This window comes from Syngnathus typhle, linkage group LG18 (assembly GCF_033458585.1).
Source record: "Syngnathus typhle isolate RoL2023-S1 ecotype Sweden linkage group LG18, RoL_Styp_1.0, whole genome shotgun sequence".
NCBI classification, from domain to species: Eukaryota; Metazoa; Chordata; class Actinopteri; order Syngnathiformes; family Syngnathidae; genus Syngnathus; species Syngnathus typhle.
Genome location: NC_083755.1, coordinates 8,921,208 through 8,939,772, shown reverse-complemented (window position 1 = coordinate 8,939,772; position 18,565 = coordinate 8,921,208). Strand labels below are relative to the sequence as shown.

The window sequence follows — 18,565 nt, the reverse complement described above, 5'->3', positions numbered from 1 at the left end:
AACTTCTGGAGATGGCAGATGTCAGTGTTATGCGTGAAGTCCGAGGTGTACAGTGTGAAAAGAAATGGGGACAGGACTGTGCCCTGAGGTGCTCCAGTGCTGCAGACTACCACCTCTGATCGGCAGCCACGCAGTTGCACGTACTGGGGCCGGTTAGTGAGGTAGTCAATGGTCCAGTCAGTGAGGTGATGGTCCACTCCAGTGTCTAGCAGCTTCATAATGCTAATAATTTCAGGCATAATGCCACTTGACAGGGAGCGCCTTTGAATGTCAAAACATGTTTACATTTTTTTTCACTTTTTTTTTCATTTTATTAGGTACGTAACGACACGCCCATTGTTATAAAGTTAAAACAAACAGTTCCCAAGATAACAATGGCTACCAGTAAGCACGTGCATGGAGTGAGGGATGGTCCCAAGTCAGCTCCCCTAGCAACGGCCTCATTAATGCAAACATTGCGTTGCTATGGAGGCTTCCTACTCACGCGGTTTGGGCCCAGTGGCTGAATTCCCCAGCGGACATGGACGGCTCACCTGCTGAGGACCGCAGACTGAACTTCATAGAAGACTACGTGCTTCAGACTCTCAAAGTCAAACAAGACCGATGGCAACAATGTTTGTCCTGCCAGGAAAACGTTCAGATTCTACAGGACTTTCTGAACAAACCGCAGCACAGGACTTTGGTGGTGTGCGTGACCGCGACAGGATTGCTACAGCCCGTGACTAACTTTACACTCCAGTCCAAAAACAAATCGGTGTACTTTCTCAAACCAAGTAAAACCGCCAAAGGTATGGTGGACCACTTGGTGTGCGGTGATTTGTCTCACTCGCCACTAGACCACTTTTCTGCACTGATTGAAAAGGTAACTACTCAACTATTCAGCTATCTGTACATTTATTTCTGACTTGTGGCAGATATTTGTGATTCTATGAGAGGATGAGTCAACTTCAGAAGATCATTAGCATGATGCCCACATTCCTCAAAAATGCTCAAGATCAATACTTGCAACTGGATGATCCACAGGTTGTCACCCCACTGCTGTCCAACAGTAGGAACCACACCGAATGGCCTCAGGTGCTAGCCCAAGATGTGAAGAACCTCCTCCACTCCCTCAAGAGCGGCGTGTTTGTCATGACAGGCCAAGTCAAAGGTCGGACACTGCTGCCCCTTTCTGTCGGTTTAGACGCTGTGGAGACGGATAACAGGTAAGCCGAGCGGACTGTATGATAATGCGGCATATTTTCATTCAAAGCTGTGAAATTTCTCAGGGGGGAAACAATAGATAAAAGCATCATCCACTCCTTGGAGTCAACAGTGATTGAGTGGAGCCATCAGATCCGTGCAGTGCTGATAAAAGAACCAGCGGAGGCTTTGCTTGAAGGCAAACCCCCCACACCGCACACAGAGCTGCTCTTCTGGAAGAACAGGTCAGGTCAGCAGATGTGTTTCTACGGATACAAAATATCCTCTGGCAACCTCAAACAAATACTTTTAATGCTGTGTCACAGAGCCCTGGAGTTAGATTATTGTAGATTTTTTTTTTTGGACCATTTACGGATTCCAACAAAGGTGTTTTTAGTCTTACTATGATGAAGTCCATCCTTCTTCTGTACCGCTTGATGAAGTCTTTAACACCTTATGTAAAAGAACATTTGAGTTGTCGAAAAAATCTCAACATTACGCAGATCGTTTTGCAGATTTTTTTCATTGACAGAAATCGATGTTGCACAATCTGTTAAATAAAATGCAGATCATCTACAGATCATCTTACTACAAAGACCTTTAGAATGATTCATAGAAGAAGTCAAAAGCATACAAATGTGACCTTTGGTCTTCTCCATTTATTCTGGCCTTGAAGATATGCTGATTTGGAGTGCATTTACACCCAATTAACATCACACAAAGGGAGCAAAACGGAGATGCTGCTTGACGTTGTGGAGAGCAGCTATTCTCCCGCTTTTCAAAACATCCGACGGGAAGTCCGGGAAGGTAATTACTCTGAGACTTTGAATATATATATGTGTGTAAGCCACTGTTGATTGGGCAGCCTTGGAGGAGGCAAAGGACATCTGTACCTACTTGGCACCACTGCAGCGTCTGTTTGAAGACATGGAGAATGGAGAGTTTTCCCATGTCAAAGGTCAGATGGGCCCCTTGATGCACACAGTATGTCTTGTGTGGGCCAACTCCGGACACTACAACACTCCACCGCGACTCATTCTTCTACTCCAAGAGATCTGCAATGTCCTCATACAACAGGTCAGCTGGGGAGGTTTTCAGGGAGTAGTCGACATGTTTTTTTTGTCTGCCTCAAAAGCTTTTTCTGAATTAAGCCCCTGTCAGTGCAAGGCTCGCCATAAGTGAAAACGGAGTGCTCCGTTAGTCCATTAAAGACAAGTTGAGGTTATTTTCTCCTCCATGTTGCTTAAGATAAAAGCCTCATTAAGGTTTCCTTGCAGTATTTCTTTTCAACACTACTTTTAAAGCTCTTTCAAAAGATGTGTTGGAAAGAAATGTCTCTGGTTTGACGTGGAAAAAACAGACCACGACTTGAATGACTTGTAATGGCAGGTAACGGTCTTCCAATGCAAAAATCATTCTCCCTTCTGGCAAAAGAAGGATCTGTTGTGTTTGATTAAGACTTGAAATATGATGTACCGTCATTTTCGGACTATAAGTCGCACCGGAGTATAAGTCGCACCAGCCATAAAATGCTCAAAAAAGTGAAAAAAAAACATATATATGTATATAAGTCGCTCCTGAGTATAAGTCGACCCCCCCCCCCCAAACTATGAAAAAAAAACCGCGACTTATAGTCCGAAAATTACGGTAATTGCAGTATGGATCTGGTCTCCCTGCTTTGATAAACGGTCTTGGTTTTTCTGTCAGGCTCGCGGTTATTTGATACCAGAAGAACTTCTCAAAGGCGAGCTTTCCGAGAGTCTTCTGAAAGTGAAAACAACCTTGGACATTTTGGAACTCTTCAAGAGCACCTTTGAGGACCACCGAAACAATCTGAGCCAGTACCAGAGGAATGGGAACTTGGTGAAACCTTGGGATTTTTCCTCGACCTTGGTCTTCTCTGGACTCGATAGCTTTCTCGACAGACTCGTGTCCACACAAGTAAGTCTGTTCAAATAAAGTGTTATTTTATATTTGCATCAATTTCTTGTTTCATTCTATCGACCATATCAGGATATCCTTTTGGTAGCAGTGGACTTCTCAAAGCTTGAGAAATTAGAGATTGGAGGTGTTAGAGGCCGAGCGCTAAGCCAACAGGTCCACCAACTCCACCAGGAGTTTATGGATCGTTTCAAGAGCTTAACAGAGAAGCCCTATGACTGCTTGGACCTGGACAACAAGGTGAGGAGTACTTCACGCAGCTCAGTAGGCTCTTGGCTGCGGGCCTAGCTGTGGTTTCTGCCCTGCAGGAGTTTGAGAACGACGTCCTCGACTTCAAATTGTTAGCCGATGACACGGACCGGCGATTAGGAGCCATCTTCTGTCAGGCCTTTGACGACGCTTCAGGATTGGAACATTCCTTCAAGGTAATGAACCCGCTCTTTGAAAGGCATGGACATTCTCATGATCTCCATCTCTGCAGGTTGTGGATATGTTCAGAGGCTTGTTGGAGCGTCCTTTGGTAGCTCAAGATGCTTTGGACAGATACTCATGCTTAGTAAGCATGTTTGACAAGGATCTGGACAACTGCAAAGTCCTGTACCAGGAACGTATTAGGCTTGCAAATGATCGGAGTAAGTTTTAAAAGTTGAGAAAGTTTTTTGGCATCACTTGAAAACTCTTCAGTGGGTGAATTTAATGAGTTTTACTCCGTGGCAGCCAACAATCATGAATACAGAATATGCTAACAGCGTAGCACAAAGGAATATTCAAGAAACGTGCAGGTGACAATAGCTGCTAACCTTTTTTCGGCTTCAATTTGAAGGAATAATGCATACCCTAATGAAGCAATGCATATATAATTATGCTCAGACTTGATATATATATATAAATAGCAGTAATATACTACTCCACCACAGGTTCTGCTCCAGTGAATAAGAATATGCCAGCAGTAGCTGGAGGGCTGAGATGGGCCCAAGAGCTGCAGCAGCGCATGCAGACACCCTTCTCCAAATTCAAATTCTGCTCCTACCCGTGAGTGTCCTCTCATCTCCTCAGACAACACATAGAGCAAATAACTACATTGCATTTGTGTTACCGATAAGAACATTTCCATAAATCTAATCTTGGGGAAATCCTCTGAGCTAGGTGCCTGGAGTCAGCACAAGGAGTTTGGGTCATGGGGAAGTATGAGGAGCTGATGCAAGAGGTTGACAGGTTGGAGCATCTTATTTTCCTACATTGCGTAACATGTCATATCGCTGGGGAAAAGATATACCTTGGAGATGTTTGCTGAACCTATGGCGGAATATTCACAAAATCTCAATTTCTCAACAATTAGATTGAAATTGTATTAGCCGGTCCAAAGTTGTCGTACGGAACGCTACCCAGCAGCCTCATCTGCTAAATATATGAGATGTAGTTAGTTTATGAAGCTGCCCACGTGAAATGCGAACGTAGACGTTCAGCTCCAGGCGTGATTGATGTTCTCATTACTGGGGCACTGCTCTGTAGATGATCTCACAGGAGTCTCATAATCTCGCATGGCCTGTCGCCACTCACCGATGCCAAGTGAGAAATGGCCTTTTAGACCACATTTAACATCAAAACCTGCACGATAAATCATCTCATTGAGGGCCACCATTGCTGCTATGAATTATGAAAGAGCCAATAACGGCAAGAAAGAGCTTTTGCTTCCAATTCTTTACACTAACCACGTCAAGTTGTAATCTATCAAGGTTTAATCGTCACACTAACTTTTGTTCACAACTGGGCCGTCCGGCTCTTTTTGACTTTACATCTTTACAACGTGACACATTACGTTGTGAGATGAAATGTCCATTCCTGTAGAGAACACGTTAAGGCAGACTGATCCTAATGCTGCTCGATGGTTTTAATAGATATTCATTTGTCTCTCAGCTTATCCCATCGGTCTCAGTCACTGAACCACTTTGGTTGTACAACTCTATTCATTACCGTAATTCTCGGACTATAAGTCGCACCGGAGTATAAATCGCACCAGCCATAAAATGCCCAAAAAAATGAAAAAGAAAAACATATATATGTATATAAGTCGCTCCTGAGTATAAGTCACCCCCCCCCCCCCACCCAAACTATGAAAAAAATGCGATTTATAGTCCGAAAATTACGGTATTAAACAATGAATAAATAATAGCAACCTGTTTCTCTTTCAAGATCTCTATACATCCTCATTAGACTTGCTGCTCTATTAACAATCATAGGCGCAAAGCGTCATCATTCTAACCCTTCCACTCCTGATTGGGCCGGGCATCCTTACACATTACTCCCCGCTGACAAAACGCTGCATGATTTATGAGCATTACCAAGACATTGGATTGCTTCTGTGTCTGCGCTGCCACTATCAGGAAATGAAGCTCCCGGCAGAAATCCAATAAGGAGCACACTGAAGTACTCCTCATAATAGTTGCTATTTACAGATTGACATGGCCGTAGTACCTGACAAATGAAGTTATCCTCATATCACCTCCAGCTGCCCTCCATTTTGTGCTGCCCAGCCATTTGCACTTCCGTGACTGCTTTAATGGGAATGAAAAAACAATGTTAGACCACTTTGGTGCCTTAAGTGTACATTCTTTCAGATACCGCATCAGCCTGTACGAGACATGGACGAGGACCGTTGACAGCAGTTGTCATCACAACCTCAGCCTCCCCTTAATCTGCAGAGACGCATCCTCGCCACTGATCTCGGTCAACTTTAACACCCAGGTTGCCGTGAATCATTGCATGCGCATATTCTTTTTGTCAGTAGCGCATTTACGATAAATGCTTCTTCTTTAGCTTGCATCCGTGTTGAGGGAAGTGAAGTACCTGGAGGCCACACAGACTGAAGTGATTCCCGACACTGCGGTGCAGATTTATGCTAGCAGATGGCACTTGTGGGAGTTTGTGGCCAGCCTGGAACTCGCTGCAGGACGATACAACAAGGTCAACATACGCTTTGATTTTACATTTCACGCAAAGGCAGCAGGGTGTGCTACCCATTTTTATTTTTTTTTTTATCCGAACCAAATGGATGGGGCTGGAACACATTAATGGCATTGCCTTTCATTTCATTGGGGGAAGGTGATTTGAGATATGCTCACATTTCCATGACACTATTCCGATCAGTGGAATGTGTTGCTCAATCATTTCATTTTGAGTGTTTTGGAAGAATAAAAAAGCAAATTGTAAAATCTCATCTTGCCTATTTGATCAGCTTTATGAGTATCGCACATGAGAGAAATTCACAATGCTGCTCGGAGCGAAAAGCTCAATTCATTTGATCTTCTTCCCTCGACCACATATTTTAGATGATTCAGTCTGTGCTTGATGTGGAGAATCCACTACTCCAGAGACAGCTCAGTGATGTCGATACCCAGCTGAGAAAGGCTGAAGAGAGCCTCAGTTGGAACAGCCAAGGTGTGACCTTTATCGATTCTTCACCAAAGAACATATTTACTCAGTCTTTTGCTATTTCTAGGCATTTGGCAGTATATTCAAGAGTTGCGGGATTCCATCTGTGACCTGGAGAGCCGACTCCAAAAGACCAAAGACAATGTGGAAGAGATCCAGAATTGTATCAAATCCTGGGCAAGACCATTGTTTGACAGGAAGGAGGGGAAAAAAGACACTTTGCTGAGTCTGGACGATCGGGTCGAAAGGCTGGATCGCTTTTATTCCATGATACGATCGACAGGAGATAAGATTCATTTCCTCACCAATGTAATTTATTCTACTAAATTGGTTAGCAATTTGGAAAACCTTTGATTTTTCCCAATATCCTCTTTTCAGAGAAATCTTCAGCTTTTCATGTCGGATCCATCCTCAGAAGATTGGAAAGCCTATGTGGACTATATTGACGATATGGTGATTGATGGATTTTATCATTGCATAGAGTGTTCACTCAAGTTTTTCCTGGAAAACACAGGTAAGCTTTTCCGAAATTTAGTGTCGACATTTTCCAACATATCACTTTTTTGGAGGAATAAAAGCAGTAATATATACATTTACCATGCTAACTCCAAACAAAAAGACAATATATATGAACCCGGGTAATTATAGCTACTTTTTTAAATCTTTCTATTCAACTTTGTCAAAGTTGTTAAGAGTCAGTGAATCTGCGACTTCCCGATTTCCAAATGGCAAAATATTTAATGAGAAATCAAAATGTAATTGACTGGCTGAAACAGCTTCCTTTAAGATATTTGTTTTTCAGCGATTTTGCAGTATATGTCACTCGGGTGTTTTATCGGGAGCGGGGAAGAGATAGATTTGTACTATCAAGATGGACGAGGATTCATTTTAGGAATTATTGCTAGACTGCTGCTACTGTGTCCTTCCTCTCATTGTTTCCTCACCGCTGCTAGATTGCGGTGAAACTGGAGACAAACAATGATGGCCATTGTTTTGCTTTTTTTTTTTTTTAAATTTTGGGGGCGATGGTTCATATCAGGTTAATTTTGAGGACGTTCTGAAATGAGATTCCACAAAACAATATAGCAGCATGTCAGCAGAAACGGTATATGCTCCCTGTGGCTTTGTGAATAGGATATTTCTCGAATTCAATAAACTGACCCCTGAGTGTGTCACTGAGCTGAAGTGAAGCTACCATAGAAATGCTGAGAAATGAAAACTTTTGTCCCGTACAATAACCAGAATGTCCCTATGAATATTTCAGCTTTTAAATCCATTTCATCCAAGGTCTTTAGAGTGTGTTGAAAAATTCCACTTAAGTCTGAACCCATTTTTAAACGGACTAAAACGTGACAGAAAATCGGAACTATTTAAAAAGTGACATCATCACTCATTTTGTTGTATAGATTTGTAAAGTTCTTTAACATAAATAAAAATACTCTGCTATTAATGTTTAATTTTGTATCAAAGTATTTTGTTTATTCCAATGTGGCCTAGATGAAAGAGACAATATAGTACCCCTGTTTGAGGCCCAGCTGGATCTCAAAGTTCCTCACATGGTGTTTGTACCATCTCTGGAGTATGGAGAAAGAGCAAATTTCCATGACCTGGTGGAGAGTCTCATCAATGACGTGTTCCGAGTGTCTTCATTGGTGCCACGCCTCTCCCAGCGCAGTTCTTTTCCTCACTACCAGGTAGGTAGCGTGACCTTCACCACTCCAAGATGGCTATGAACAAGTTTGAACTCTGACCCTCTACCAGGCTGACATGGAAGACATGCCGGACTTGGCAGATATGCGTCTTCTCCTCATGGATCGTGTGCAGAGCGTCATGACGACTTGCTGCATTTTCCGGAATTCGTTGGAACGCTACAGTTACCTTTACGTAGATGACAGGAAGGAGTTTCTGCACCAGTTTCTCCGCTATGGTCATGTTCTGACCGACCAGGAAATGGAAGATCAAGTTGAAGATTCTATCCCAGAGAAGCCACCGACGTTGGATAACTTTAAAGATCAAGTGGATAGGTGAGTGCTTGTTCCATTTCTGCAAATAAAGCTGTTTTATCATTTCTGTTGAATCCCAAATGACATTTCCGCAAACCTACTTTTACTTTGAAAATCGAAGATCAATCCTTCTTGTATCAGATTGCTTAGCTGTTGTTCAGTTTTTTTCCATCACTAAATCAAAATAACTGTAATCAAGAAAAAAAGTTTTTTCATATTTTGAATGCAAAGAAAATTGTATCCGATCGTTCGATTCATTCACAAAATAATTGATGATGAAAGAATGGATTCTAAATAGTGAGAGCCCTACAAATCATTTGACATTTGAATGTAGGTATGAGAAGATCTATGATGAGGTGCAAGATCTGGAGCCAGTCCACCTATTCCATGGCTGGATGCGTGTCAACAGCCGCGGCTTGAAGATTGCCCTGCTCAACACCATCAAGAAATGGAGCTTCATGTTCAAACAACACCTTATTGATCATGTCACTAACAGGTTGAGTACATTTCAACAAACGTATTCTTCCGCTTCCTATTTCACCATTATTATCGTATTGTGTAGTCTATCAGAACTGGAGAGTTTCATCATCATGGCCGAAACTAGCCTCAGCCAGCAAGTAGAGGAAGGAGACGACAAGAGCCTGGTGGGAGTCTTGGGCCATTTGCTTGCTGTCAAGGAGAGACAACACACGACAGATGGCATATTTCAGCCATTGCAGCAAACCATTGCTTTGCTCAAAGATTATGAGCAGGATCTCCCTGACGCTGTGCACAAGCAGTTACAAGTAAGGATGACTTGAAATCTTTTAGATTAGAAAGGAACCATTTCCATCTGGGCTGTCTTCAGGAGTTGCCCGAAAAGTGGAGCAATGTGAAAAAGAAGGCGGTGCAAGTCAAACAGCAAGTAGCGCCTCTGCAAGCCGTCGAGGTTGCCACTTTGCGAAGAAAGTGCGCTTCGTTTGAAGTGGAGCAACGCACGTTCCGGGAACATTTTCGCAACAATGGGCCCTTCAGGTAACAAAGACGCCAAAGGACGTGTCCTCTGAGATAATGCATATGCGTTGTAGACTGTGCTTCCAAATGAATTGCTTTTATACTGGACCTCCCGCTTGCATGGACTTCAGTGTCTTTTTATTAGGAGAAATTCAATTTGAAGACATTGAGTGATTTCATGCAAATGCAATTTACAGCCCAGGATTTCAGTCGGGGTGGGTTCAAACTGGGGATTATGGAGAAAATCGTAATCACGATTATTTTTATTATAATATTTATTTAGCAGGATTTATTGAACATGTTTAAAAAAAAAAACACTCTCCTGATAAAAATACGGATAAGCATTGCAAAAGGTTTTGAAGTTGACCTTTTGATTTGGTTTTCCAGCATCTTTGCATGAACGTCACCTTTCTCTGCGTCCTCATTGGTAAAGGACGTCTGATAAGGCTAATTGAATCTTGCAATAATGATCATTAATTCTTTGCGTGAGACGCTTCGTCATAATATGTAATTGTCGCGTTAGTCACGAGTGTAATTGGTCTGCTAATAGCGGCGTGATTACGTCCTATTTATGTCTTGGAAGTCATTTTTAATTTGCCATGAGGAAACCTGCTCTTGTTATGCTGCAGCTTTGGCAATTATACAGGCGGTTATTATCAAAACAAGAGCCCCCCCCCCCCCCCCCCCCCCCCTATACCGGGGTTAATGTCTACCTGTTTGCATTCATTCAGATTCGACAGCGAGAATCCGCACCAGATGTTGGACATATTTCACAGGCAGATCCAGGAGCAGGAGGCAGAGATGGCCTCCCTGGTGGAATCCGCCAGCTTGTTTGAGGTGACTGTCTCGGAATACAAACAGCTACGCCGATGCAGGTGAGATTCAAAAGCGTGGCACTAATGAGCAATGGAATGAGTGAGGCTTATTTGGAGGTGCACTCCGAATACGGTCGCTTTGACTTGTGTCATTCATCCCCGAGGCGTGAGGTGGGCTTGCTCAAGGAGCTGTGGGACATGATCACTCTGGTGGAATCCAGCATGGGCGAATGGAGAATGACTCCCTGGAGGAAGATTGATGTGGAGGACATGGAGTTGGAGTGCAAACGCTTCTCAAAAGATATTCGAGGGCTGGATAAGGAGGTGAGGGGACGAATCGGGTGTGAAGAGCACTGTCAATATGGAAAGACAAGTTTTCTTGCCCTTCACGCAGATCATCAATAACGTTTGTTGAGTTACTACTATTAGCTGAATTAAGCTACGGGACTTTAAAGTCAGGCTTATTTGACTTCACATGGATAAACTAAATCTAACAAGGCTTCTTTTTTTTTTTTTTATTTCCTTTTGTGACACTTGCAGATGAGAGCGTGGGAGGCCTTCACAGGTTTGGACAGCATGGTAAAGAACCTTCTCATTTCCCTGAGGGCGGTTGCAGAGCTGCAGAATCCAGCCGTACGGGCCCGACACTGGCATCAATTAATGGCTGCTACTGGAGTTTGTTTTAACATGGACCAGGTTTGTAATCTGTTTTTATTGATTGATTTCTTTTTAAAATTATTATGTATTTTTTTTTATTGTACATTGTAAATATTCTTTCATAAAGCAGCAGTTGGATCGCTAATTTGTCCGCATACCAAACTGAATAATAATAAGTGAATCCAATTCCAGGGTTAAACCTTCATTATCCACTTCTGGTGAAACGCAATCTGCTAACCGCTTTTAATATTTTACATGACGACGGCCCGACCTCAGTAAATGTTTTTTCACATTGCACAGCCTTTGGAGCGTTACAAAAAAAAAAAATAATCCCACAGTTTAAGGGGTTCATTGCTATTGTGTACAGGAAACCACTCTGGCTGATCTGCTGCAACTGAACCTGCATGCTTTTGAAGAAGAAGTGAGAGGGATTGTAGACAAGGCTGTGAAAGAGCTGGGAATGGAGAAAGTTCTTTCGGAGCTCAACTCCACATGGACAGGTCTAGCGTTAACTTCCACGATTGGTGCTTTCCAAAAGATGTCTTCTCTTGACATGATCCTTTACAGGTATGCGGTTCCAATATGAGCCGCACCATCGTACCGGAATCCCTTTACTGCGTTCGGACGAGGAACTTATCGAGACGTTGGAAGACAACCAGGTCCAACTGCAGAACCTGATTTCTTCCAAGTACATTGCCCACTTCTTGGATGAAGTATCATCTTGGCAGAGTAAGCTCTCTGTGGCCGACTCTGTCATCTCCATCTGGTTTGAGGTGCAACGGACGTGGACTCACCTGGAGAGCATCTTCATCGGCTCAGAGGACATTCGGTCACAGCTGCCTGAGGTTAGATTTTCCACAATTGCGTGGATTATTTAACAGCAAGTAACTTGAACTCCGAGATAAAGTTGTGGTTTTTTTTGAAGGAAGAATTTATTAGTCAGCATACTGCTAGTAGAGCTGTGGTTACTTGACTTTTTAATTGCTTCCATGATGTGAGCCTCTACCCAGATGTTTATTATTATACGTACCTTTAATTCTCCCTCTCTCATGTGGAAAACTAAATCCCCTGGCTGTGCTCCCTGGTGGAATTTGTTTTGCAGGACTCTAAGCGCTTCGAAGCGATTGATGCCCATTTCAAAGAGTTGGCGAACTGGCTGCATCAAACGCCCAACGTTGTAGAGGCCACCAATCGACCTGCTCTGTTTGACAAATTGGAGAACATCCAGTGCAGGTGATGCTTAAGACAATATGAATGCTTGTGTCTTTTTTTTTTTTGGAATCTCTTATGAATTCCCAAATGGATTGCCTTTGCCTTTACAGGCTGTCCCTTTGCGAAAAGGCTCTGGCGGATTATCTGGACATCAAGCGACTGGCGTTCCCTCGCTTTTACTTCGTCTCTTCAGCTGATCTCTTAGACATTCTTTCGAATGGAACCAACCCACACCAGGTGGCTGCTTTATTATTTGTTTATGAAGTTTGGGCTGTTGGGGGTGGTGGGGAGGTCGCCTTTTTTACACCTTTAGCTTTATGACAGACTAAAATGATCAGCCAATCATGCCAAAAAAAAAAAATAGGTGACTTATGCAAAAGTTATTTTCATGACTTTTTTTTTTGGCAAATAAAATTGACAGGCCTGGCCACATAGCTCCACGCAAACTTCACCGACCTTTATTACTTGACTTCAAGATGGTGCAGTCCAGCTTAGACTCCAAGCATATGAAAAAAAGGAGGCGGGGCTACGATTTTTGGTGGTGCAATCCTGTGAAGGAACCACTTGGAAGACTCTGGACATTGAGCTTTGTGAATCTCCACCAATGGAATTCATTATCACTGTGTACATTGCTCCATCTGCTCCAGAGGCTCAGCTTGCGATAGTGTTCACGCAGCCGTTGCCAGGTTACAGTGCCTGTGCCCAGATGCGCCTATCATCATTATTTTAGTCACTGCAGTTTAGACACTATGCATGTCCACTGGATAAGTAAAACATAACCTTCCTTCACACCTAAACCCCCCAAAATCTTCATAAAACATTCAGATGTTCCCTACGAGTGAAATGAGAAAAGACCCCAAATCTATATCTGTCCTGGTACCTGATATGATGACATTTTATTTTCTATAAGAATGTCCAATTGGTTCATCAGCATCTTGTAGTACTGCAAGCTTCCACGCTGAGGCAATGTTGCTCATGGCATTCTCATCCAGAGAGTTTTGAAACAAAATCTTTGCATTGAATCTAGGATGCACACAGTCTGACATGGCTTTCTATTAAAAAAAACAGTAGCATCAAATAGCAATGACTTTGTCTGTGTACCTGGAGTTTTCCATTGTGTGCATTTTTCAGGTCCAGAGGCATCTGTCGAAGCTATTTGACAACATGGCAAAAATGGAATTTGAAGTAGATGAAAAGGGAAATCCTTCTAAGACGGGCCTGGGCATGTATAGCAAAGAAGGGGAGTATGTCCCTTTTAATCAGTCTTGTGACTGCGCTGGACAGGTAAACATCTACTTCTCATGTAAATGTCTTCTAGGCTGAGTTCGAATTTGATGAGGCAATTATTACAGAATTGCTGTATCTGCAACTTATGTAACATTAAATGCAAGAAGCTGTCCAACACACCTCGTACTAGCTGTACGTAAAGCATGATGGAGGAGTTTGGTGGTTTGGGGCTGCTTTGCTATCAAGTTGCATTTTCTACCCTGGTTTGAAGATCAGATTATATTTGATATTCCGTCTTTTCTGTGTTTGTTGTATAAGGTGGAAGTGTGGTTAAATCATCTTCTGCAGAGCATGCGCTCCACTCTTCGTCACGAGCTGACCGAGTCAGTGAGCACCTACGAGGAGAAGCCCAGAGAGCAATGGTTGTTTGATTACCCAGCTCAGGTGAAAATTAGATCCACGTGTCATCTAACAGGAGTTTTGTGAAATAATTCAAAAGCATGTTTTGCCTGACGATGCCAGAAAGGTGTTCATTATCCGGCAAGCTGTTCTCGAGATCAGATAGAAGTGTTATCTATATGTTCGAGCTAATGACCTTGTTTGATCGAAAAAATGACTCATACCTTAAAACTATAATCTGATAGATTGGCATGTCAAATATTGCTTTTTAAATCCTAAATAGGGAAAGCAGTAAGAACCAAGGTCGTACCTTCCTTGTAAATTTAATATAAAATGAAAATGAATTGGACAATTGATCAACTTTATTTTGTATTTGATTTGATTTGATCTCTTTTTTTATTTGATTGCCATAATGCCAAGTATTATTGCACGTGTATTGCGCATCTTTATATTGATGTAAAATCAAGAAAATGATTATTCCGCCTGACATGTAATATGAAATCTCCAGACTAATCTATGAATCACGTCTACCGTTTTAATACTGACCTCCGAAATAGAAATGACATCATGGGTTAATTATGTGACCCCTACTTAAAAAAAAAACCACACACACACACACAGAATAAGTTAGTGAATATTTGATGATGTGATTAATTTGCATCCCGACTAACCAGAGCACTCCTGCCCTTTTCTTTGGCCCGTTTTTAATTCAGGAGAGCATGACTTATGAATACAAATTTACATCAGCTGATTTATTTTTGCATGGAAAGAATGTTACTCAAATAATGTTTTCCATTCATCTACGCTTTTATACAAGTATTTTTCTAAACTAGCGCTAACCGGAATTAAATATCTGTATTAAATACTATACCAGCCTAGCAACCATGGGTTAGTATTTATTGAGTCTGTCATTGGACGAGGTTCATTAAAAAAAAAACACTCATGATTGGGTGCAATTAACTTTGTGTGGAAGTGAAGAGAAGCTCTAAAAGCATCATTTATATGCAGAAGGCATATGGACATACAAATGCTGAATGCGGCAAGACTGAATATAATCTTAATATTTTCATGTCTTCTTTCAGGTGGCACTTACTTGCACTCAGATCTGGTGGACCTCCGATGTGGGAATGGCGTTCGGCCGTCTGGAAGAAGGCAACGACAGCGCTCTCAAGGACTATTACAAGAAACAGGTGTCTCAGCTCAACACCCTCATTTCCATGCTGATTGGCCAGCTTTCGCCCGGAGATCGGCAGAAGGTCACGACCATCTGCACTATCGACGTCCACGCCAGAGATGTGGTTGCCAAGATGATTGCACACAAGGTAAAGCGGAAGAGCGAAAGGGAAAATGAGAGTCCCAAAGTTCGAAATTGGCTTCGGGAGAAACGGAGCAACATTTTTGGTATCAGGGCTGCCGAAGACAGAAGGCTCAAATGGCTGAATTGAAGCCAAGTGAATCACAAGCATCATGATATTTATAGCTTAGCAGGGATCCCAGATCCATTTGAATCAATCACAATACTTGACAAGGTCACAAAGTGTGTTCTGAAAAGGAAATGCCCTTGATTTGGGTCTTTTAACGCTGTCATAAACAAGCAGGATATCGGCTCCAGGCCGACAAGATTAGAATTTTGGAGAAAAGAATGGAAACAAAGTGTGGACTCCTAGAATATTATTTTCTCAACTTGTATTTCCAGGTGGAGAATTCTCAAGCATTTGTGTGGCTTTCCCAGCTGAGACACCGTTGGGATGAGAAGGAGCGCCATTGTTTTGCAAATATCTGCGATGCCCAGTTCCGCTACTCTTACGAGTATCTCGGCAACACGCCGCGACTCGTCATCACGCCTCTAACAGACAGGTAGCACAATCTAGCAATCTTCTCCAAAGTCCATCTGATGTCAACAAACAATGTTTGTGATTGTGAAGCTCGTCTTGCCGATTATTCTTGAAACAATACGACTGATTAAAGGTAAGGCGATTACAGTGGCTTCAATATACTGCACAGTATTATTTTTCAGTCATTTGTTTTATATGATAAGAAAAAGATTGCAGTCATCTCCATTTGGATGACAGTAGACATCCACGGCAAGCAAAATCTTTTGGATCGACTCACCTGGGGGAAGTTGACCATTGTTTTGTTTGTTCCCAAGCACATGTTTCCACAGGATTACTGATAAAGTTTTTTTTTTTTTTACAACATAGAGATAAAAACCTGCCTCGCGGAGCCATTTGGCAAACGGCGCAGTGTGATTATGCAGCTCCAGATCTGCCAGATTGACCAAGCGAGCGGCCGGTATTCCATTTGAAGCCAGAATAAAGCAGAAACAATAGGCTTTGATGGCCACATCAGCCAGCGTAGGAGCCAGCAAGAATGGGGCTGCCTGCATGCCCTTGCAGAAAGCCACAGTGTTCATTTTGATTATGGATTAAGGGACATTTTGTTTTAAGCTTTGATCCATAACTTCAGAAACAGCTATAAGCATGTTTTCTGGAGCTTCTGGTGCCTCTTTCAATTTTTTTTGCTCATGAGCGGTTTGCATCTTGTCCCCTTTTGTTCCTTCAATCTTATCAAGGTGTATGTAAATTTCTTCTCTCCAAGTTTTCTTCAAAGAGTGGGCTTGTGATGATACCTTCACCTCCCTTTGTTTGTCTTTGTCCGTCTCAGTATTCTAGTTCTCTCTTAAATCCGGATGGAAAATGGCATTGTTTGCATTTAATATTTTTCACACGGTCAAACAAAAGCATCCCGGTATTAAACAGCATCACCGGAATCATGGCTCAGCACTCTTGAAACTTCTTTTTTTGCGTATAGATTGTAATTTCTATCGACGCAATAACAATGTTCCGTTTCACGAGCTGCAAACAATGACCTATTTTTGGAACAGGTCCGCATCAGGCTACTCATGTGGTCCTTGGGGGCAACATGGAGCCAGCAAGCTGTCAGTGACCCATGACAGGGGTGTCAAACTTATTTTTGTCACAGGCCACTTTCTAGATATGGCTTCTTTAATGGCCGCATCATACCGTAATTTTCGGACTATAAGTCGCACCGGAGTATAAGTCGCACCAGCCATAAAATGCCCAAAAAAGTGAAAAAAAAAAACATATATATGTATATGAGTCGCTCCTGAGTATAAATCGCCCCCCCACCCAAACTATGAAAAAAAACTGCGATTTATAGTCCGAAAATTACGGTATATGATAGATTACGCATTTTGAAATCACATCCAGGATAGCAGTTTGTTACATTATTTTTGAAGTTGCTGTAAAAAAAAATATATTATCATTGAAGTTGCTTTCACAGGCCACGGATCCGGATCTGACCCCCGGGCCGTCACTTTGACACCTATGGAATGGCTCTGTTCAATCTATAACAGCATATTGGCAGCGTGTGTGCATCAATATTTATCGACTGCAGGAGTTTGAACGCTGCTGCATTGTCAGGAATATTTTCGTGACGCAGATGCAGAGAAATGCAGGTGTCGAATGATAATTCACCCAGACGCACTGATGTATTGCACTTTCTTTCGAAGTCCAGCTTGGGAGATTTTTGCACATATTTCAAGGGACTGCCACAAAGCTTGTTGGCACTCATATTTGGTTGATACAGATGGAATCATTTGTCTTCTCCCATTTTCTGTCCGTGTTGATGCTTTCCATTATTTCTCCTGGTCCATACCTCATTTATTAAGCGGCAACTCGTTCAAATCAGCTGGTATCGAAGTCAAGCCATGATATTTATCACCCTGATCGATAACGTGTTGATTGTCTCCATCATTTCACATCCATGCCGCCGCCGCCGCCGCTGCTTGCTTTTATTGATATGAAATTGCTTGACTGTTTGTTAGTCCCGACAGGTTTCTCTCGGAGAAGAAATCACTGCTATTGCTAATCAAGCTCTATGCTAATCAACGCACGGAAGCTGATTCTATTATCATATAATGAGGTTATGCGCAATGACTGCTCGTTCTTTTGCTCATAGGAATACAAATGTCAAGAGTTTATTTGTACTGACACGGCGGGAGTAGAATTGGGACTTTTCAATCCTTTCGTCCTCAAAGTCTTAGTTAACCACAGCATTTTATCACAAGGATTAGAACGGGACAGTTGAATTGGGCTGCCTGCAACATATACCGTAATTTTCGGACTATAAGTCGCACCAGCCATAAAATGCCCCAAAAAGTGAAAAAAAGAAAAACATATATATGTATATAAGTTGCTCCTGAGTATAAGTCGCCCCCCCCACCCAAATTATGAAAAAAAAACTGCGATTTATAGTCCGAAAATTACTGTAGTTACATAATATATTTAAAAAAAAGATTTAAGCGCCTCAGCGGTGTGTTGTCCTGTCATCCAGAAGAACATTTGTGAAATCAGCCACTAATGATAAACGAGAGAGCTTGGCTTTCAAATGCTAAAGTGTGGAGAACCTTACAATCCAATTAGACTTGTATTTATAATGATGATCTATTTATTGCGTGAATGTAAAGTGTCCTCTTTTGTCTATGGACTTGACATGTAGGTGTTACATCACCCTGACTCAGTCCCTGCACCTGAGCATGAGCGGAGCTCCGGCAGGACCTGCAGGAACAGGCAAGACGGAGACGACCAAAGACTTGGGCCGAGCCCTGGGCATCATGGTCTATGTGTTTAACTGCTCTGAGCAGATGGACTACAAGGTGAGTCCACACTTGGATGTGCTCAT

General features: G+C 42.3%; 2 protein-coding genes across 2 annotated transcripts in view; both read left to right on the top strand.

The window, feature by feature from the left end:
- Positions 1 to 919: 919 nt before the first annotated feature.
- Positions 920 to 13,558, top strand: dnah9 (dynein, axonemal, heavy chain 9). The gene is made up of 27 exons (XM_061264967.1): positions 920 to 1,427; positions 1,859 to 1,989; positions 2,048 to 2,259; positions 2,890 to 3,123; positions 3,196 to 3,363; positions 3,432 to 3,548; positions 3,605 to 3,731; positions 4,053 to 4,155; positions 4,270 to 4,338; positions 5,742 to 5,868; positions 5,941 to 6,087; positions 6,453 to 6,561; positions 6,623 to 6,732; positions 6,934 to 7,069; positions 8,053 to 8,249; positions 8,317 to 8,579; positions 8,893 to 9,054; positions 9,121 to 9,343; positions 9,406 to 9,572; positions 10,283 to 10,426; positions 10,531 to 10,690; positions 10,907 to 10,999; positions 11,391 to 11,523; positions 11,591 to 11,868; positions 12,126 to 12,256; positions 12,346 to 12,472; positions 13,367 to 13,558. The coding sequence occupies exons 2-27, from the start codon at positions 1,920 to 1,922 to the stop codon at positions 13,556 to 13,558; spliced, it is 3,999 nt and encodes a 1,332-aa protein (XP_061120951.1). The 5' UTR covers positions 920 to 1,427; positions 1,859 to 1,919.
- Positions 13,559 to 13,772: 214 nt separating this feature from the next.
- The window catches only part of LOC133143001 (dynein axonemal heavy chain 9-like), a 50,662-nt gene continuing 45,869 nt past the window's right edge, over positions 13,773 to 18,565 (top strand). The window contains exons 1-4 of the mRNA XM_061264710.1: positions 13,773 to 13,906; positions 14,944 to 15,183; positions 15,558 to 15,718; positions 18,383 to 18,539. Of these exons, the coding sequence (XP_061120694.1) occupies positions 13,814 to 13,906; positions 14,944 to 15,183; positions 15,558 to 15,718; positions 18,383 to 18,539 (651 nt within the window). The 5' untranslated portion in view covers positions 13,773 to 13,813. The remainder of the gene's footprint in view (positions 13,907 to 14,943; positions 15,184 to 15,557; positions 15,719 to 18,382; positions 18,540 to 18,565) is intronic.